Below are 22,821 nucleotides of genomic sequence, written 5' to 3'. Positions count from 1 at the left end.
GAAGAAGGGCATGTTGGCCCGAAACGTCACTTCTTTGTAAGGTCTGTTTAGATTAAATATTTTTCAAGGAGCGTTCTGGTGTGTGGAATTCTGTTTTCCACAGCCATAAGCAACCTCACTGACTTACAAAAGGTGAGGTCAGTAAAAAAGGCCAGACTTATCCTAGCAGACCCAAACCACCCACTGCACCAGGAGTTTAAATTGCTTCCCTCTGGATGCAGAAATCAGGTGCCAAGATGCAGGACAAATAGATTGACAAATAGAGAATCTTTTGTCCCAGCAGCAATTAGGTTTTTTAATGATTTGTTGTGATTCTATGCATTTTTATGTGTGTTTTATGGTATGAATTTAAATTTATTTTTTTATCTGTATTGTACTACTGGCTATGGAAATAATTGCCCCCTTGGGGATAATAAAGATCTCTGAATTGAATTGAATTGAACTGAATTGATTTGAGGTTTAGAATCAGTGTTCCTGACGTCTCATTGAAACATTTTGTGACACAAACAGAAATTATTTGTCACACATGAATTGCAGTCCTGAGCTTTCCTACATTTTTCTTTGCAGTCAAATATCCCACACAGACCGATCATCATCATCATTACTGCAAAGCATTTCAAACTTTGATGTTTGCGGCTGATGTTGGTTCACTGTGTGAGAGCGTCCTCGAGCTAACAGCACCGCCTCTGAAACAGTGTGTAACAGCATGGAGAGCTGGCTCAGTCTTAACCAGAGCTTCCACTGCAGCACACTGCTGTGTTAAAGTTAGTGCCCATCTCTCTCTCTTTATATATATATATATATATATATATATATATATATATATATATATATATATATATATATATATATATATATATATATATATATATATATATATATATATATATATATATATATATATATATATATATACACACATAGACAATGGAAATACACATAATAAATAATAAATAAAATAAAAATTTGTGCGGGGGTGGGGGTGTTAATTGTAAATTGTAAACTGCAGGTTTTTGCTTGATAAATTGAGTGTTGTCCTCATCCCTAACCCTGCATTTCTGCTAAAGGTTCAATTCAATTCAGTTTATATAAGCTCCAATAAACAAGAACAATTGTCTCAAGGCACTTTATATCGTAAAGAAACTACAGTATTAGAAAAAATCCCAACAATCAGAGGTTCCCCCTATGATTAAGTAGTTAGTGACAGTAAGAGAGAGCCAGAGTTTAGTAATTACTAACAAGGATTAAATGCAATATTGGTGTTTGAATGCAAGGAGAGTCAAAAGAGGTGAGTGAAAAAGAAATGCTGGAGACTGCAGCTGAGTGCGTCTAATGTACTCAGAGTGAGCAGAGTACATTAGACGCACTCAGACAATTAGAAAGACCGATACTTTTCATTTGCTTCAGCTGTGGTGGTTTGAGCAGACTGCTGTCTAACCTGAGATTGTAGGTATCAATCAGATGGCATATGCATCCACAAGTGTCACCATCCCATCTGGAGTTCAGGCTCACTCAACCCAAGGTGCAGCCACATTGTGGCAGGCAGCCCCTCCATCAGGGATCGGATGCTGGATGTGTCTTAGTTGTAGACAGCTGGCCATTATCTCCGTTGACGACCTACAAACTGCAAATAGGCTGAACGAGTTCTATTGTCGTTTTGATGGTCAGTTCAGCAGCCTTCACACCTCCACCAGTCCCAACTACAATACAGCCAACACAAATATTCACCCCCCAACCTCCCCCACTCCCCACACCTCAGAGAAGCCCACATCATCAAGGACTCCCACCCCAGAGTCCCCCTCCTCCCCCACCCCCACAGTCTTTTGTATTCAGGAGGACCAGGTGCTAAAGCAGTTCAGGAGTGTCAAAGCTCGCAAAGCTCCAGGTCCAGATGGTGTCTCACCTGCCACACTGAGACACTGTGCTAACGAGCTTGCCCCATTGTTCACGAACATCTTCAACTCCTCACTGGAGGCTTGCCACGTGCCTGTCTGCTTTAAAACCGCTACCATTGTTCCTGTCCCCAAGAAGCCAAGGATCACTGGACTAAATGACTACAGACCTGTGGCACTGACTTCTGTGGTCATGAAGTCATTTGAGCGTCTGGTGCTGTCCCACCTCAAGTCCCTCACAGCCCCCCTTCTGGACCCCCTGCAGTTTGCCTACAGAGCCAACAGGTCTGTGGACGACGCCATCAACCTGACTCTGCACTTCATCCTACAGCATCTGGACTCCCAGGGAACCTACGCCAGGATCCTGTTTGTGGACTTCAGCTCTGCCTTCAACACCATCATCCCTGATCTCCTCCAAGAAAAGCTGTCCCAGATGAACGTGCCTGATCCCATCTGCAGGTGGATCACTGACTTCCTGACGAACAGGAAGCAGCACGTGAGGCTGGGGAAGAATGTCTCGGACTCCCGGACCATCAGCACTGGCACTCCTCAGGGCTGTGTCCTCTCTCCTCTGCTCTTCTCCCTGTATACCAACTGCTGCACCTCTGACCACCAGTCTGTCAAGCTTATTAAGTTTGCAGACGACATGACTCTCATCGGACTCATCTCAGACGGGGACGAGTCGGCCTACAGGATGGAGGTCAAACGTCTGGTGTCCTGGTGCAGCCACAATAACCTGGTACTGAACGCCCAGAAGACAGTGGAGATTATAGTGGACTTTAGGAAGCACACAGCCCCTCTACCCTCCATCATCCTGACTGACACCCCCATCACCACAGTGGACTCTTCTCGCTTCCTGGGAACTACCATCACCCAGGACCTCAAGTGGGAGCCCACCATCACCTCTGTCATCAAAAAGGCCCAGCAGAGGATGTACTTCCTGCGGCGGTTGAAGAAATTCAACTTGCCAGCAAGGACCATGGTGCAGTTCTATACTGCCATCATTGAGTCCATCCTCACCTCCTCCATCACTGTGTGGTACGCTGGAGCCACCACTAGGGACAAACAGAGACTACAGCGCGTTGTGCACTCTGCTGAGAAGGTGATTGGCTGTAACCTCCCATCTCTCCAGGACCTGTACACCTCCAGGACACTGGGGCGTGCAGGTCGGATCACAGCCGACCACTCTCACCCTGGGCACAGACTTTTTGACCCTCTCCCCTCAGGCAGGAGGCTACGGTCCATACGGACCAGAACCTCCTGCCATAAGAACAGTTTCTTCCCCTCTGCTGTTGGACTCATGAACAATTACCCTAAGACTGTTACCACCACCCTCCACAAACGCTGATGACCCTATGTCTATGCACCTGTCTGATTGCACTGATGTACATATTAGTGGAATATAGTCTACATTCTTTTATCTTTTAATTAGTCTCTGCACTGTATATTTTGTAATTTTGTAATATTGTGCTATAGTTATAGCTCTAATATCTCTGTATATTTGCAATTTGTATACTTGTATATTGTCTTATAGTTTTTATACTTATTTGTTTTTTTCTGTAAGCACGAAGTACCGCAGCAATTTCCTAATGCTGTGAACCTGTTCACCCATATGGCAATAAAACCTTCTGATTCTGATTCTGATTCTGTATGCTTAGTGTTTTGCAGGGTGATCAGAGTGGCCACTTCATTCACAGATTTTGCCCTTGTGTCTTGCAGAATCTTCATTGTACCAGTGTTGAGTCTTGTAAACTGACCATCCTTCTAAAACTCAGGCTTGGCTGTTGAATCTGGCAGAGCTGTAACCTGGTTAGCATGTAAATATGTACATATGTAATAGTTCCTTTGGTTGTACTGTGGTGCCCTGGGATATTAGACTGCACTTTCTCCTCCCGGGGTGTTTTGAAAACTTGCTCTGTGCATATGTAATATGTAATGCTGTGGAGATACAGTCTCAATATGACAGAGAGCATACAGTTTTATTACAACCATGGTGCTCTGAGTAAGTGACTGTCTCTTCAGCCTCGAGGCCACAAAGAGACACATTCAGGTTAAACTGTCAGTGATTTCATGCCAGCAAAGGTGCTTCATAGTTACGTCATGGGGCGTGGTCTTAAAGAAGTATCTACATGCTCCGACTTGCAGGACATGTAGATAGACAGTGGAGAGATAGTCTCTCACTCAGAGAACCAAGGTTACAATATATGATTATTTTCCCTTATGATATTGCCTTTCCTGTTTCCAACAAAACAGCTGGAGAGAATAACTTATTTATAATTTTATGTAATTGTTTATTTATTTAGTTTTAAATAACTGTTGAATCCTGGATCTTTGAGAAGTGTTAAAATGCCATTTAGAGGTCTGATTCTGCAGACTGATACAGGGGCACAGTCACAAATAATGATGGGATAAATCCTTGGCTCGGAAATATTAGATATAATTGAATTACTTGCAAGACTGTGTGTTTGTTGAGTGTGTTGCCATAGTGGGCGAAAAGACATTGTATTACTTTAAGCCCAGAATAAATCAGGTTAATGTGAACATCGTTTTCTCTGTGATTGCTTCCTGTGGTTTGTTTTGTTACCTCTGAATGCTTCTACACACATGTATATATGCAAAAAGCTGCTTAGTTCATATCAGAAGCACAAATGTTCTCTTGGAGAACTTGACCAGGTTTCTGTTACCCCCTGATGTGTATGGTGACCTGTTTTCATGGCATTTCAGAAATCAGTTTACTGGCTGTAGTACACTGTATCTTACATAATTATGTTAATGTGAACTCAGTGAGTGTTTGTGATTTACCTCTCAGACTGACTGAAGTCCACAAGACGATGGAAAAAGAGGAGGACAGAACACAGTCTGCAGGATCCAGCTGTGCGCAGCACAGTGACCTGTCCAGAGAAGAACCTCCATACTTCAGTAAAGACCCTGGACCCTCAGACAAAAAGTAGGAGAACTGCTTCTAACTCACTCAGAAGAATCTTCCATCAATCCATTTTCTTAACTACTTATCCGATCTAGGGTCACAGGTTGACCAGAGCTTCTCCCAGCTGACACTGAATAATATCCAAGGTTCACCCTGTTTTTTAATTGGAATTTGATCACCTGTTTTTGCTTATTTTGATTTATCTTTTGTTCATTGACCCAAATATGTGGTCCTGCAGACTGTGGTGGTGCTGTACATAATATAACTCTGTATGTACAATGAGGTACACACGGATGTATGATACTTTTCCTGTTCTCTGTGACCATCAGAGTTTCTGCACAGTGTCGTCACATCTGGATCTTTGTCAGCAACAGTCAGCAAATGATTTTAGTGATAAAGAAATGTGTTCACAGAGAGAGGAAGAGGAGCGCTGTCTGTGTGGAGGAGCGGCCGTCCTGCTGTGCGTTGTGTCAGGACGTCCTGAAGGATCCGGTCTCTACCAGCTGTGGACACAGGTTCTGCAGACAGTGCATCTCCTCATACTGGGACCAGTCTGCTTCATCAGGAGACTCCTCCTGTCCCCAGTGTGGACAAAGATCCAGAACCAGAGCTGGACTGCAGACAGCCAGTCAGAGCAGCTGTGGACAAAGTAAGACTTAACATCTGTCTGCTGATGGACTCATTTCTGAAAACTGGACTTCTTGTTGTGTTGTTGACACATTTCAGAGTTTCTTTCTCTTTAGTCTCAGTGTTTTTCTGTCTTTCAGCAGATGCTGGTCTGCAGGAGGTTTTAGAGGAACATAAGATCAGTCTGAGGAGGAGATGTGAACGTGTGACTGAAGGAAGTGATCAAACAGGAAGTGGAACCCTCCTGAACAAGATCTACACTGAGCTCTACATCACAGAGGGACAGAGTGAAGAGGGTCATACCCAACATGAGGTGAGGCAGCTGGAGACAGCTTCCAAGATGGACGCCCTCCATGACAGTCCAATCAGGTGCCACGACATCTTTAAAGCCTTCCCTGACCAACAGAGACCCATCAGAGTGGTTCTGACCAACGGCGTTGCTGGCGTTGGAAAAACCTTCTCAGTGCAGAAGTTCAGTCTGGACTGGGCAGAGGGCTTGGAGAACCAACATGTCAGTGTGGTGATGCTGCTTTCATTCAGGGAGCTGAACCTGATCAGAGATCAGCAGTACAGTCTTCTGGAGCTGCTCCATGTTTTCCATCCAACATTACAGAAGGTCCCAGCAGAGAAGCTCGCTGTCTGGAAGCTTCTGTTCATCTTTGACGGCCTGGATGAAAGCAGACTTTCATTGGATTTCACCAACAGGAAGCTCGTGTCTGATGTCACACAGAAGTCATCAGTCAGCGAGCTGCTGACAAACCTCATCGAGGGGAAGCTGCTTCCCTCGGCTCTCGTCTGGATAACTTCCCGACCTGCAGCAGCCAATCAGATCCCTCCTAGATGTGTTGACAGGCTGACAGAAGTACGAGGCTTCACTGATGCCCAGAAGGAGGAGTACTTCAGGAGGAGATTCAGTGATGAAGAGCTGTCCAACAGAATCATCTCCCACATGAAGACATCCAGGAGCCTCCACATCATGTGCAGAATCCCAGTCTTCTGCTGGATCACTGCTACAGTTCTGGAGCACATGTTGACCACAGAGCAGAGAGGAGAGCTGCCCAAGACCCTGACTGACATGTACTCACACTTCCTGCTGGTTCAGACAAAGAGGAAGAAGAACAAGTATCATGAGGGACATGAGACGAGTCCACAGGAGCTGACGGAGGCTGACAGAGAAGTTCTTCTGAAGCTGGGGAGGCTGGCGTTTGAACATCTGGAGAAAGGAAACATCATGTTCTACCAAGAAGACCTGGAGCAGTGTGGTCTGGATGTGACAGAGGCCTCGGTGTACTCAGGAGTTTGTACAGAGATCTTCAAAAGAGAGTGTGTGATCTTCCAGAAACCAGTCTACAGCTTTGTTCATCTGAGCATTCAGGAGTTTCTGGCTGCAGTCTACATGTTCCACTGTTACACCAACAGGAAGACAAAGGTGATAGAGGACTTTCTGGGGAAAGAATATGATCAGCCATCTCTGGATGATTTCCTGAAGAGAGTCATGGAGAAATCCCTCCAGAGTAAAAACGGTCACCTGGACCTGTTTGTTCGCTTCCTTCATGGCCTCTCTCTGGAGTACAACCAGAGACTCTTAGGAGGTCTGCTGGGTCAGACAGAGAACAGTCCAGAAACCATCCAGAGAGTCATCAACAACCTGAAGGAGATAAACAGTGATGATATTTCTCCTGACAGAAGCATCAACATCTTCCACTGTCTGATAGAGATGAACGACCTCTCAGTAAATCAGGAGATCCAAGCATTTTTGAAGTCAGAGAACAGATCAGAGAAGAAACTCTCTGTGATCCACTGTTCAGCTCTGGCCTACATGCTGCAGATGTCAGAGGAGGTTCTGGATGAGTTGAACCTAAGCAACTATAAAGCATCATTGGATGGACGACTGAGACTGTTTCCAGTTGTGAGGAACTGCAGAAAGGCTCGGTGAGTCCAGATGGGATTGTTTTTTATTGCAGTCTTTTTAAACAGTGAAAAAGTTTACAAGGCCATTAAAAACAGGAGTTAGAGTCATACAACTACACCTACTACTGCCTACTCCAATGTGGTGGACAGCAACAATTGTAAATGGACTAGTTACATAGCTCTTTTCTACTCTGTCTGAGCACTCAAACGCTTATACAACACATTCACACCAGCACTTCCATGAATTACTAAGCTAAGTGCTTTTATTTTCTAACATTCACACACATTCATACTCTGACGCTTGCGTCAGAGAGCAAGTTGGGGTTCAGTATCTTGCCCAAGGAAACTTTGGCATGCAGCCTGGAGCCGAACCACTGACCTTCCGATCAGTAGGTGACCTGCTCTACCTCCTGAGCTACAGCCACCCCAGATTGTAGAGATTGTAGTGATGCTCAGTTTGCCAGAGATAATTTAACACAAATTAAGCTCATAAACTCAGGCTGCAGATTCAATATCTGACTACTAATTTCAGCTGGCTTATTTTGATCCACAAATTGTGATTTCCTAGGTGTGTACATTCAATGACCATCTGCCTCTACTTCATAAAAATACACCCATGATGAAGAAATGTCTTTTTGTATCTTCACATATATGTCTTTGGGCTTAAATCAATAAATGAATGAAAGATATTTATTGACAAAACATATTTTATAGGTAAGACTCATTGCAAACATATTCTAAGGTATGATTCAAATGTATGTGTCTAATATTTCAGCGATCTTCAAGTTTAACTTTTCAGATGGTAACCAACAGCCTGAACTGGTGGAAATGCATTTGTGATTAGGTGGGTCCTTGTAGGATCATGGACAGACTGGGAGAGGCTGTGTACAGGGTCCAACTAATACTTTGAGGACAAATGATCCTATATACCTAAATATACATAGCAACTCCTTTGGAACCTGTGACTGGACACTACCAAGACTCTTCAGGCTTATCCCAGTGACACTTTTTAGACACTTATTACAGCTACTGTCTTCAGAATATTTCTTCTAAGAAAAAACCCTCATAATTTAGTATTGTCATCGTATGAGTGGAATTTAATATAACCCCTTATGCACAGGTGGTCTGACCCCTTTAAACTTGAACTGAAGATGAGCAAACTATGAAAACATGAGTAAATATAAGACACACTCTTCATATAATTATCATCAGGAAATTAAGGATTCACTCTTATATCATTTCAAATGCCTGAAGCTGATAAAAGTTGAACCACAGACGTGAAGAGCAGATTTTAGATTATCATGTCCCTCAATTTTGTCTTTTTATTTTTGTACCTTTACAATAACTGATTTTATATCTTCTCTAATCACAGACTGACTCAGTGTGTACTCTCAGAGACTCACTGTGAAATTGTGGCCTCAGCTCTGAAGTCCAACCCCTCCCATCTGACACAGCTGGACATGAGTCACAACAACCTGCAGGAATCAGGCGTGATGCTTCTGTGTGCTGGACTGGAGAGTCCAAACTGTCGACTGGAGACTCTGAGGTCAGTTCACTGCAGCTGTTGTTGTTTTTCTATATTTCAGATTTTTGATTGATGTCTGAATCTTTCTTTGGTTCCTAAATGTTCAGGATGTGTCTGAAGACAAATGTGAAGAAGTTTGAGTGCTCTCAGAAATGTTGTGTCTTTCCAAACTACTGAACAACAGTTCTTGTTTTTGGCTCCAAATAGAAGTGACAGACTTGAGCAGGTTCATTTAAAGGCTGACAGAAGGTACAGCTCATTTCCAGAGCCAACAGGCTCTGACTACAAAGACTTGATAAAGTCAGGGATTAAATCAAATGTGACTGAAAGTAGTCACTGAAATGTTCAAATCTATTGTAATATGTATCTATAACCAGTGACTGGTGGCATTCTGATCTGCCTGCTGTTTGTGTCTAAACTTTGACTTGGCCTAATGCCAACAGAAGACTAGTGTGATGGTGATTCATAACAGCAACAGGATATAGTATGTCTGCCTAGTTTGTTAGAGAGAATCTTTTTGATGAGAACATATATGAAGGAATCACAAATGATTTTACCTATATGTGTTTTTCTTTATTCAGATTAAAAGACTGCTGGTTATCAGAGACCAGCTGTACGTCTCTGCTCTCAGCTCTGTTTTCCAATCCACCCCACCTGAAAGAACTCGACCTGAGTAAAAACGAGCTTCAGGATTCACATGTAGAGCAGCTGTGTTGTTTTCTGAAGACTCCACACTGCAAACTGGAGACTCTGAGGTCAAACACCATGTTTTATTTGTCTGCTGAAATGAATGTGATGTGAAAGTTGTGGTGACACTAACCTGCTGACACAAGACTGATATTATGAGATCTTCACGGTAAAGTCTGTGCTTCACTTATGAGCTTCAGCTCAACATTCCTAACACACTGTGATGTTCTGCTATTAGCTGATATTTAATTGGATTATTTAAAGCCTACAAGTGCTTCAAAGTACATATTATGTTTCATCACTTGCAAATAGGTGTAGTGTTTATATAGTGAGTTTGTTATTTGTTTTTTTTAATTCAACCAATTCAACTTTCAGTAGCATTAGCATTAGCAATGCTGGCACTGTCTTGATCACTGTGCCAAATGTATAGTCACTCCTCAGCCTCCTTTAGTGATAATAGTACACGTAACTCAGGCTGACAGAGTCCGAGCTCTGTGGCATCATTTATTTATTTCAGCATTAAGCGTTAATGACTTAAGGAATTTCTTTAGAAAGAACTAGCATTTGGCGCAACTATAGATCACGGGATCCAGTTGGCTTCAGCTGTTTGGATTTTTACTAAACCTCTACATGATCAGCCTTACTCAGCTGTGGACAGATTATAAAACAATAATAATCTTTCATTCTTTCGCTAGATTGGGGAGATGCAGTTTGTCAGAGATCGGCTGTGCTTCTCTAGTGTCAGCTTTGAAGTCCATCTCCTCCCATCTGAGAGAGCTGGACCTGAGTGACAATAGGAACCTGCAGGATTCAGGAGTGAAGCAGCTCTGTGGTTTTCTGGAGAGTCCACTCTGTGAACTGGAGACTCTGAGGTCAGTCACCATGTTTTAGTTGTGTTGAGATAAATATGATCTGAAATATGTGGTGACACTAAATTGGAAACATGAGTCTGTTTTCTTCTTCTGTGGTTTAGTCCATTTGCTCTAGCAGGACAATGTTCTAATTTAAAAACCTAAAGCATAATTGTGCCTAATATATGGCCCAAAGAGTGACCTGGCCTGCCATGGCAGCTGAATAGCCCTAATTCAGAGAGAGGGCACCCTGATTCACCGTGTACGGTGTATGATGTACACTGCTACATAATCTGCTGCCAATTCCCTTTAGCCGTTCAAAGAACATTCGATAAGCACACAGCAATTTGTGAAATATGAACAATTTGTAGCAGTAATTATTTTACATTTACAAAATTGTACAACTGAATGCTGGGAGTTCTGGCTGGTCAGATAATAAGCTGTGATCTATCCAGGAATTATACCTGGTGGTGCTCTTTCTACAACCCCAATTCTAAAAAAGTTGATATGCTGTGTAAAAAGGAAATAAAAACAGAATACAGTGATTTGCAAATCTCCTGAACGCATATTTCATTCACAATAGGACATACCAAATATATCAAATGTTTAAAATGAGAAAACATACCATTTCAAGAAAAATATTAGTTCATTTTAAATTTGATGGCAGCAACACATCTCATAAAAGCTGGTTTCCCACTGTGCAGCATCCCTCTGCTTTAACAATAGTCCATAAATGTCTGGGAACTGAGGAGAGCAGCTGCTGGACCTTTGGGAGAGGAATGTTGTCCCGTTCTTGTCGGACAAAGGCAGCAGTCCTGGGTCTGCTTTGTCCTCTTTTTGTTTCATGATGCTCTGAATGTTTCAGGTGGTGAAAAGTCTGGACTGCAGGCTGGCCAGTTCAGCATATGTACGCTTCTACTATGAAGTCATTCTGCTGGAATAGATGCTGTATTCAGTTTAGCATTGTCTTGGTGAAAAATGAAGGCCTGATGCTCTAAAATCTCTATATACCTTTCAGCACTGATGGCAGCTTTCCAAATATACAAGCTGCCAATTTCACAGGCACTCAGGCAGAGATGCAGGTTTTTGAACTCAGCCGGATGGTCTCTCCTCTTCAGTTCTGAAGATGCAGCTTCTTTGGCCCAGAGAAGACAGCTGAGTTTCTGAATAATGTTCACACCTGGCTGCTTCTTTATGTGATAGAGCTGTAATCTGCTTCTGTGGAGGACAGAAGCAGATTACAGATTACTGCACATGCACAGAAGTGTTCCTGTGCATGTGCAGTGTTTTCCATGACAGAACCATTCCTGTTCAAGAACATCCAGTATTGATTTTTGGTCTTGTGCTTGTGCACATAGATTTCTCCAGATTTTACGAATCTTTGATATTAGGACCTTTTTAAAAACGAATCTTTGATATTAGGACCTTTTTAAAAATTTTACATTGAGAAACATTATTCTGAAATTGTACTGCAATTTGTGGATACAGATTTTTCCAGATTGCTGTACAACTCCAAATTTTTACTTCTGAGAAATACTTCCCCTCTTAGATGCTTTTATTTAAATTTTTTTTAACCTTTTAACAATTGGCAGCGCAGTGGTGAGGTGGTTAGCATTGTTTAGAAGAAAAAAGGAAGGACACGCACATCCAAAAAAATTGAAGGCTGGGTGCTGGGCCAAAAAATAACCAAGAAACAAAGAAAAAGGGTCCTCACAGCGGCAAAGCTCCTGAATAATATTTAATCTGAACAAACCTTAACAACGAGTGATGTGTCAGGCCATAAATTGCCCAGACTTAACCAAACAAAGCAGGACTAATTGCATATATACACACAATAGTATGTCATGTGATGAAAAAGCAAACGTGTACACAATCAACCATCAACATGAAAGATATTATATACAAATATAATTATACAAATATACAATAAATATTAAATATAAAAATCCAGCTAATCATGCATATAAAAATACACACAAGTATATACAGAAAATACTGATAATATGAAAAAGTCCTATAAGTCCTGCAAATCTGAAAAGGTTGTAAATATAAAAGGTTAAAATATATACAATCAAAAATGCACAGGGAAAAAAAAAACAGTGCAAAATAACACAGTCAAAAAAAATATTAATGTTGAATAGGCAATAGACAATCTAAATATAGGAATGGCAAAATGGGAAACCAATAAATAAAGTTTATAAAAAAGGACTCAGATCAAATTCCTCGTTAAGGCCACGATCCAAAAAGCTTCTCTTCTTAATAGAGAGGAATTGATGTCACCACCGCGACAATGGGGTTTAACAACTTCGATCCACAATAGGTGAAAGCAGACACATTATGTCCAGCTTGAGTGAAATGAACAGCAGCAGAGCTTTTAGTGTCCTGATTACGTATCCTAGACCGGTGTTCTGATATTCTCATTTTTAATGGTCTAGTTGTTTTGCCCACATACGCTAAATCACAGGGACATTTAAGTAAATAAATCACATTGCTAGTATGACAAGTCATAATGCCTCTAATCTTGAAAGGTTTCCCAGAGCGGGGATGATTAAAGGTGGTGGTCTTATGAGTGAAATTGCGCTGTGCGCAGTGGCCACAGCGATATTTACCGGAAGGAATCTGTGTTAGAAAATGAGAAGATTTTGGACTGGGGAGGCAAGCTTCTTACTCAAAGATTTTTTTAATTCGGTGCCCTCTTATAAACTATATGAGGTGGTGTGTAAAGGCATTTCAAAGTCAGATCGGAGCTGACAATATGCCAGTGTTTTTTAATCGTAGCTTCTAGGTCCTTAGCAAAAGGAGAGTATCGGAGAATACAATTAAGGTTAGAAATGGTATTTTTAGGCTTGGTATTAGATAAACATTGAGTTTGAGATATTCCCATAAAATGTTGGCGTGCATGCGTAATCCAATTCTGTTTATATTGTCTCTCAATAAAACGTTTTTCAAGCTCATCTGCTTGCAAAAAAAAATCATCGCTGAAACTGCAGATACGGCGTATCCTATTAAACTGGGACACCGGCAGACGGGTGAAAAGATTGCCCATAAAGGATCGTGTTTCTATCTGTGCTCTTACAAAAAAGATTATATCCCAATAAATTGCCATTCCTATAGACAGTGATATCAAGAAAATTAATTTTATAAACATCATAATCCATGGTGAATCTCATAGGATAGTCATTATTATTGACAAAGTTATAACGTCTCAGATCCAGACCAAATGAAGAAAATGTCATCTATGTACCTCTTCCAGTAGGAAATGTGAGGTAAGAATTCATTAAGGGACTGATTGAAAATAAAATTTTTCTCAAGAAACCTACATATAAAGATGCAAAGCTCGGAGCCATTTTGGCGCTCATGCTCGTACCTCAAACCTGTAAATAACATTCAGATGCGAACATTTTGTTTGGTTAATTCTGAAGAAGGGCATTTTATGGCCCGAAACATCACTTGTTGTTAAGGTTTGTGCAGATTAAATATTATTCAGGAGCTTTGCCGGTGCGCGGACCCTTTTTCTCTGTTTCGTGGTTAGCATTGTTGCCTCACAGCAAAAAGGCTCTAGGTTTGAGTGCACCCCTGTTTGCATGTTCTCCCTGTTTCTGTGTGGTTACTCAGGTTTCCCCCCACAGTCCAAAGAGTTGGATTAATTTATGATTATAAATTGCCCGTGAGCGTGAATGGTTGTCTGTCTCTCTGTGTTGGCTGTGCAGGGTGTACCCTGCCTGTCGCCCTGTGACAGTGGGAGTCGGCTTCTGTGAACGTGAAAAAGATGAGCTGTGAAATGTTCCTTATTAGATTAGATTAAACTTTACTAATCCCTTTAGGAATATTCTGTCAGGGAAATTGGTGCCACAGACTTTCCTAGTCTTTTATTGCCCCTGCCCCAAATTGTTTTAAATGTGTTGCTGCCATCAAACTCAAAATGAGCTCATATTTTTCATAGAATAGGAAAATGTTTAAGCATTTGATATGTTTTCTGGGTTCTACCATGAATGAAATGTGGGTTTGGATTCTGTTTGTATTCACGTTTTACACAGCAACCCAACTTTGTTGGAACTGCGGTTGTGCTTTAACTGGCCAATGAAAAACATGGAAATTGGATCCAGATGCCACATAAAGATAGAGACACATTTTTGCAAGAGCCAAATCCTCAAAAAGCCAAAGATTTTCCTCAAATATGAGACAGAACCTTCAATGCTGTCTTTTTTAAATTGAGCAACTAAGTGTGTCAGTTGCAATGAATCAAAATCACCTTTACAAAAACTGATGTATAGTTTGTCTATTATGTATGTTCAAGTCTTTTCATTTACTTTTTATTGTCCTCTTAGTATTAGCCTCATCTGAATCATCCCTCAATCTAAACATGATTAAGGGCCATATCATACTGTATATTCTTTAGATTTCCAAAGTCACGGATGAAGTTATTTTGTGATTTAGGCATCTGATCTTAGTGGGACTCAGCAACACCTCCAGCCACGGGAAAGGCAAATATCACTGCCCAAACATCCAACAGATGATTGACTATGAAACTGTACAGCACAGTCATGAACCCTGAGGGTTTTGGGCCTGAATTTTGTATTTTGTATTCCTGGGTTGTGTTGATTTTTTGTTTAGTTATGTTTTTATTCTCAGCCTTTGGATTCTGCCTGTGTTATAGTTGAGATTTGGGCGGTTTAGTTACCTTCCTTTTTTAGTTTGTTAGTCATCATTTTCTTCTGTGTGGTGTTTAGTTTTACTTCCTCACATCTTGTTATTCTAATTTACTTCAGCTGTGTTCCCAGCTGTCTCATCTCTGCCCACCCCCCCACTTCCTCTCGCTCCAGCCTGTTTCATTCCTCAGTGTTCCTAGTTCTGGTACCTTAGTTATAGTCAGTTTCCTTTCATTCCTAGTTTCACTTTTTCCCTTTGGATTTCTGTTTTGCTTCATGGACATTTTTTTTTTTAATCACCCTTAATAAACGGTTTGCTTTCAGTGAACTCCTGGCTGTCTACAGTGTCTGTATCTGGGCCCTCTGTCTCTACTCAGGCTAGAATACAAACAACAGTCTCTTTCCAGAACTTCAGACTGTGACAAATAAACATTTACTATTTGCAGTTTCACATATATGTGATGACTAAGCATGCTGAAATATATAACTCCAAAAGCATCACCATCATAGAAAATTGGATTCTTTTGGTATCAGTTTGAGACTTTTAAATTCATATCGATGTTTATTTACTTCGGAAACTTGAGGCTCTTTAGTATTTTGGACAGTTTAAAGACGCTACATCTTTACTGAAGCAGCAGCATGTTGGAATTCATTTTAATAAAAGCTTTTTCATTTATTTCTGAATTTGTGTCTTTTTGGCTTCAGCTGTTTTGAGAGTCCATGTTTTAAACTTGTGCACTCTGAACATGAACAGATTATGAAACACTGAATAATTTCAAGCAGCAAATTTAGTTGCATTTATTTTCGTATTCAGACTGGAAAGCTGCCGCTTGTCAGAGATCAGCTGTGATTATCTGGCAGCAGCTCTGATGTCCAACCCCTCCCATCTGAGAGAGCTGGACCTGAGTGACAATGGGAACCTGCAGGATTCAGGAGTGAAGCAGCTGTGTGGTTTTCTGGAGAGTCCACAGTGCAGACTGAAGACTCTGAGGTCAGTCACCATGTTTTAATTGTGCTCAGATGAATGTGATGTGAAAGTTGTGCTGATGATAAACTGCAGACATAAGGCTGATATTATACTGATAATAAGGATCTTACAACTATTTATTCCATTGTACCAGAACGATGTTGAGAAAACTGTGATGCTCAGCTTATGGCTCACAGCCTGCCAGTGGGCTCTCACTGGCCTGCTGACCTTATTTCCCACCTCAGACAGAGGAGGCTCTGGTTGATACTCTTACTCACAGTCTAAGACCCTGCAGTATAACGCTTTAGCACAGTGTTTCCCAACCTGTGTGCCGTGAGAAATCATCAGGTGTGCTGTGGAAGATTATCCAGATGAAAAAAGACTCAGAGTTGTTGAGGAAGATCTTTGTGTGTGTCTTTCTTCACTTCCTGCAAGAATATCAGGCCTAAACAGGCCTAAACTAATATCTGGGCCTAAACAGGCCCAGATTTCACACTAAGTAAATTGAGAGTAGATTTTGAGTATATTTTGATAAAAATATACTTTATCTGACATTTTTGTTTGGTGGTGTGCCTTGTGACTTTTCTAATGTGAAAATGTGTGCTGTTACATAAAAGGCTGGGAAACACTGCTTTAGCATATACCAGGGGCCGGCAACCCGCGGCTCCGGAGCCGCATGCAGCTCCTTCAGGCTTAATCTGCAGCTCTGTGCGGCTCGCAGAAGTAAATTATAAGTATCCAGTTGAAATGCATTTTATTTTTGTCAGTTTGGTTTTTGTTGTAGTTTGAAATTGGAACATTATTGTGAGCTTGAAATATTAAAATAAAATCATTTTATCTATTCATTTGTTTTAGTTTCTCAATATATGTGTCACTCGCTTCCGCTGGTATTTGCAGCTCTCACTGTTTTGTTTTCCATGGAAACTGGGTACAAATGGCTCTTTCCGGATTACAGGCTGCCGACCCCTGGCATATACTGTACTGTTTTATACAGTTAGCATAAGCAGTTCAATGATGATGGCAGTCACTAAATGTAGTTTTTTACAAAGCCAGACCTCAGAGGTGGAACAGGAACATGATGAACAGGAGGTTAAAGGCGCTTTTATGTTCTTTGGCTGAAATGAAACAAAAAGTTTCAGTGTTGTTAAAACTGCAGCAAAGCTAAAAGCACAGCAGGCTGTGTGTTACTGTGGATGTCTCATTTCTGATTATGGTAAAACATTTTTTCAGTTCCTTGCAATTGTAACAGTAGAGTAAAGCACTGTAAATCTATTTTAAAAGGCTCAGTCATGCAATAATATTAATAATAAATATAGCTAATAATAGTCTGGAGACCTCTTTAAAAATGACAGTACTCAAAAGTTTGGCTTCTTGTATGAAAATAGCTGGGGGCTCAAGACCTTTGAGAGCACTGAAGTTTAAAGAAATTTACAAATAAATATATAAAATTTTTATGTTGACAGAAAACATGGAGGTCGTACTCATTAAATTGAACAGTTGATAAGTATCAGACATCTACAGTATCAGGATTTTTTTCCATCCGTTTTCTTCCACTTATCTTTTCAGGGTTGCAGGGAGTCGTTTATACTGTTAATTAATCAACAGCATGAAACTAAACAGTTTGAAACTACAGTCAAAATTATTTTTGGAAAAAGAAAGTGCCACAACTCTGTGATACTGCAGCTGAATAAAAGGATATGCTCACAGTGGAAAGTAGATATTCCTCAGGAGAAAGAAGGGGCACTCCCGGCTGCTGGGAAGTGGCTGGCTGGCAGTATCTGTATTAATGCCTGTGACAATATAATGTAGCTAATGAGTATTATGTTAAAATCTAAAGTAGTATTAACATATGCAATATGCTAATAAAGAATATTTAAGAAAGATTATGTTATGAGCTCTCAGGAGTGGAAAATTCTCTGCCCCCATCTTAAAACAAGAAGAATCCTCCATGGATGATGCACAGTGAGAGTCTAAAACACTTCATGTAACATTAAAGTTAATCTGACATTAAAAAAATGATTTTTTTCCCCTACAGCATACGGTGAGAAATAAATATTCAGTATCTATGTGCTGACGTTATAACGGAGTCATGCAATGATTCAGTTGTAACATTAAAACAGTTGTTTGGGGTTTCTGTTCTATAATCGTCTACATTTTAAAATGTGTTCAGTTTTGAAAGACTGAAGCAGTTCAGTAAGAAACTTTATCTAATAAATGAATGTCTTTTATTCTTTATTCAGATTAAAATACTGCTTCTTGTCAGAGATCAGCTGTTCTCATCTGGGCTCAGCTCTGAAGTCGAACCCCTCCCATCTGAGAGAGCTTGATGTGAGCCACAACAACACGGTGCAGGATTCAGGAGTGAAGCAGCTGTGTGACTTTCTGGAGAGTCCACAGTGCAACCTGGAGACTCTGAGGTAGGACATGTAACCCTCCCATCTGACAGCAAACTGGCTATAACAGCTGGTTATTAGCTGGTGTTGTGCCAGCTAACATTAGCCTTGAATATTCCAAAAATCACATTTTCCTTCTGACAAGTATTCTTGTACAGAGTTATACCAGCTACTTTTATTACTTACAGTACTTTTATTAGGCTGCATTACAGTTTGGTGCCAGCTGGAGTTGCCAGAGCAAAGTTGTGAACAACAATTACCTTTTGGTACTCTAATAACAGTAGAAGGCAACTTCTAGCTAAAGGCACAAGTCACCATTAAGAAGTCCATGGAGAGAAAACCATCGAGAAATGTAGTTGGATGGTAGCAAATAGAGGTAAGATAGTCAGAGCTGAGAACATTCAATTTAATTCAGTTTTATCTATATAGCACCAAATCACAGCAAACAGTCACCTCAAGGTACTTGTTGTAGACACTGACATAGAGAGCAGGAGGAGTTCAGTGGAATCCTACAAGCAAATGGGAACCATGAAGAGAGCCAGGAAAGCTGCAACGGCCAAGTACCTGCAGAAGGTGAGGCAAGTCCTGAAGAGTCAGCTGAATGATTTGCAGCCTCTGGACACCTGCGTTCCTGTTTGCGATGCATTTTTAATTTCTCCTGGATATTTGTGATTAGATGGACCTGATATGAATATAAACTAAGCTTCCTCTTTGAACAGGAAGTTGTATTTTGTTACATGGTTGTTATACATTTTTGTGAAAAAAAAAAAAAATGTCCTCAGTTGTAGACAATGGGATTATTTGGAGCATTACCCAGCAAAGTCAACATGGTTTAACCAAATCTAACACAAATGGGCAGAATGCAGTATAAGCCCTGCCAGCACTCCTAGGTGGGCCCCATATGGGATGAGCAAGGGCAAACATTATGGGCCCCATAAGGTTTTGTCCGCGGTTTCCATGGTGGCCCTACATGGGTTTGCCCAGATAGATTTTAACTGGCCCTGAATATGTGTTCATTCGGACCCATACGGTCCATGCATGCATGGTCCATGCATGCATGGGCTATGCATGGACCATGCATGCATGGGCCTCATGTACTGTAAGTCAACCGTCTTACATGAGGCAACTCCATAACATGCACTTGGTTTTCTTAATTTGTTTGTAAAATGTAACGTTTTGCTCGTGTTTTAACTGTAATTTTGTAAAGCTGTTGTGTATTTGTATTTTTGTTGCCTGTCTTGGCCAGGACTACCTTGAAAAAGAGGTTATTAATCTCAATGGGACTTTCCTGGTTAAATAAAGGTTAAATAAAATAAAATAAAAAGATCAACACCTACATCCTGCCAGTAGTCAGATACCCTGCTGGGATAAAAAGCTGGCCAAAGAGGAGACAGAAGCCACTGACATCAAGACAAGAAAGCTCCTAACCATGCATTTCACCCCAAATCCAACACCCTGAGACTGTACGCTAAGTGGAAGAAAGGACTTGTGAGTGTCAGAACAACTATCCTACATAAAACAACAAAGATACATGAGTACATCAGAAAGATGGCCACAAAAGATCATGTGCTTAGCGAGTACCTCAGACAGCAGACACCTGAGAAAGAAGAGGAGCAAGAACAGGAACCATCATGGAAAGAGAGGCCTCTGCATGTACGACCAGCGGCAGATAGAACATATAAAAAGGCTCTGTCATATATTAATAAAAAAGATCCTGTTGGCTTCAGCAGTTTGGAGTTTCCATTTTCTAAATTTTATATTCTGTACCTCCTTCAGCTCTGAACAGATTATGACACTTTTCTGAATAAACGTACCTGCTTTATTCTTTATTCAGTTTGGAGCGCTGTGGTTTGTCAGCGATCAGCTGTGGTTATCTGGCCTCAGCTCTGAAGTCCAACCCCTCCCATCTGACAAAGCTGGACCTGAGTGACAATAAGAACCTGCAGGATTCAGGAGTGAAGCAGCTGTGTGCTTTTCTAGAGAGTCCACAATGCAGACTGGAGACTCTGAGGTCAGTCAACTTAGTTGTGTTGAAATAATGTGCAAGATATGATGACACTAAACTGCAAAGATGATATATGATAATATACTGGTTAAAGCTGAAGATTGTCATTCATCATTGCATAATATTCAGATTTCAATCAGATCCAGAGAATGCTGCTGGTCTTTATGTACCATTCTTACAGCAGTTTTAATCTAATCAACAGGGAACTCCCTTTAGCAGTTCAAAGACCATGGAAAGACAATTTTGTGAACCATAAACAATTTGTAGCATTACTAAATTTACACAGGACAGTGGTCTTTAAAGCACAGAGAAGACAGATGGAGGATGAAAAAAGACACCAGACATGAACCAAAAGAAGTTTTGCTCAAGAGCAGAGCTGAGTCTGCCATTTCTACATCACTCTATTATTCTGGGTTTTGGTTATGTGGTTTGGTTTTATGTATAAATCTTTCCTGATTACAAAAAAATAAAACAAACAAAAACTTCTATGCACTCCTGAAATGTATTTAAGCCAGTATAAACCTATGAAATGTCACATTCATTCTCCAGCAACAAGAACAACTTAATGAAACTGAGTGACTTCATTTAAACTAAATAATTTAAAAGAAAGAAGAGTTATGGACATTTGACTTGCATACATATAAATTTTATCAGCGAAATATTGTTTAAAATTGTTTTGATTTTATAACGATGCTTCTGTACTCCCTTCAGCTCTGAATGTTTTACGAAACACTGAATATTTTAAGCTGAAACTTTGTCTCTTAAACCTGTTTTTGTTTCATTCAGACTGGAGGACTGCAGCTTGTCAGAAATCAGTTGTGAATCACTGGTCTTAGCTCAGAAGTCCGACCCCTCCTATCTGAAAGAGCTGGACCTGAGCTCCAACAAGCTGCAGGATTCAGGAGTGAAGCAGCTGTGTGCTTTTCTGCGGAGTTCACTCTGTAAACTGGAGACTCTGAGGTCAGACACTTTGTTTACATTGTGCTGAGATGATTATGATGGGAAAGTTGTGCTGACACAGAACTGCAGGCATAGGGCTGATATTATACTTATCCACTTTCACTTGAGTTGTTTTTCATTTATTTCATCCGTTAACTAAACTAGAACTGTGCTCACAATTAAAACCTTCAAACATGGAAATTCAACTCAAGTTGAGGACACCACGATTAACTGCACTGTTCTTCCAGTTTGTATAAGTCAAACAGTGACAGGTAACTCTCTTTAGCAGTTCAAAGACCCAAACACTCCATACTGTAATTTAAAATAAATGTAAACTAAAAATAAACTAGTAAACTAGAAGCACTCAGAGAGCGCAAACCTCCGCCAAGGCCATAGGGTCACTGACGCTGTAATACGTGTATCTAAATACTGTGAAATAATCTTTCATCTTTCCCAGACAAGAATAACCCCCTATCCCGCAATAGTGAAGAATCTTTGGAAAAATTTCTGGATCCAGATCGTGATCCGGATCACCACCAAAATTTAATCACTTCTTCACCTCTTGTCATTTCCAACCACTCCACAAAATTTCATCGAAATCCATTCATAACTTTTGGAGTAATCCTGCTGACAAACAAACAAACCAACGCGACCAAAAACATAACCTCCTTGGCGGAGGTAATGACAGTAAAAACTAGAATGTGCAATTCTGGAGAAATAACAGTGGAATGGTTGCTTCTGCCAGACTTGGTCTGTGGTTTGCTGCTAATGAGTTGGAATTGGAGGGAAACATGTTGTCATGGTCCTGGGCTGGTGGCCCAGTGTTTTATGTTCTTTTTGTGCTATTTCAGTTATATTCTCAGATTATGTTTTGTTCTCTTTAGTATTCCTGTTTATTTCTAGTCCCCTGTTTCCCTGTGTCAAGTCTACGTGTACCTGGTCTAGTCACTTCCTGTTTTATTTTGACAGTCTTGTGTTCCCTGTGCTTTGTGTTTAGTTTTTGCTTCCTCTGTTATTAGTTTCATTTGCTTCACCTGCTGTGCCCTAGTGTTTCCTATTGCCCTGATTACCTAATGTGTATTTAGCCCCAGTTTTCTTCTGTTCTTTGTCGTGTCGTTGCCGCCTCCGTTTGTGTGTGTTCTCCGTATCCCGTATCCTGTAGATTAGTTCTGGCTTCAGTCCAGCCCTGTTTAGTTGTTTGTATCATCTTTCCAATAAATCACACTAAGCTCATCCGTCCTGAGTCCAGCGTTTTGGGGTCTCCCTGTTCCTGCCACACACAAGCCATGACACATGTTGGCTATAAAAGGATGGAGGCCCCTCAAAAAGTGGCAAAAGGGGTATGTAGTAAAGCAGACAGCCACTATATTAGGGAACAGAGGTCTATGTACCTAATAGAGTGGCTAGGTGCTTCTTTTTGGCACATAGACAGCTATGTGTCAAAAAGAA

At 40.8% G+C, this 22,821-nt stretch overlaps 1 protein-coding gene across 1 annotated transcript in view; it reads left to right on the top strand.

The window, feature by feature from the left end:
• Positions 1-22,821, top strand: part of LOC115799882 (NACHT, LRR and PYD domains-containing protein 12-like) — a 34,666-nt gene that overhangs the window by 4,800 nt on the left and 7,045 nt on the right. Inside the window, exons 4-13 of the mRNA XM_030757181.1 lie at positions 4,702-4,839; positions 5,232-5,467; positions 5,586-7,377; positions 8,729-8,902; positions 9,463-9,636; positions 10,264-10,440; positions 15,883-16,059; positions 18,276-18,452; positions 20,263-20,439; positions 21,220-21,393. Of these exons, the coding sequence (XP_030613041.1) occupies positions 4,702-4,839; positions 5,232-5,467; positions 5,586-7,377; positions 8,729-8,902; positions 9,463-9,636; positions 10,264-10,440; positions 15,883-16,059; positions 18,276-18,452; positions 20,263-20,439; positions 21,220-21,393 (3,396 nt within the window). The remainder of the gene's footprint in view (positions 1-4,701; positions 4,840-5,231; positions 5,468-5,585; positions 7,378-8,728; positions 8,903-9,462; positions 9,637-10,263; positions 10,441-15,882; positions 16,060-18,275; positions 18,453-20,262; positions 20,440-21,219; positions 21,394-22,821) is intronic.

Source organism: Archocentrus centrarchus, chromosome 20, assembly GCF_007364275.1.
Source record: "Archocentrus centrarchus isolate MPI-CPG fArcCen1 chromosome 20, fArcCen1, whole genome shotgun sequence".
In the NCBI taxonomy this organism is placed as follows: domain Eukaryota; kingdom Metazoa; phylum Chordata; class Actinopteri; order Cichliformes; family Cichlidae; genus Archocentrus; species Archocentrus centrarchus.
This window is presented reverse-complemented; position numbering and strand designations above follow the sequence as displayed.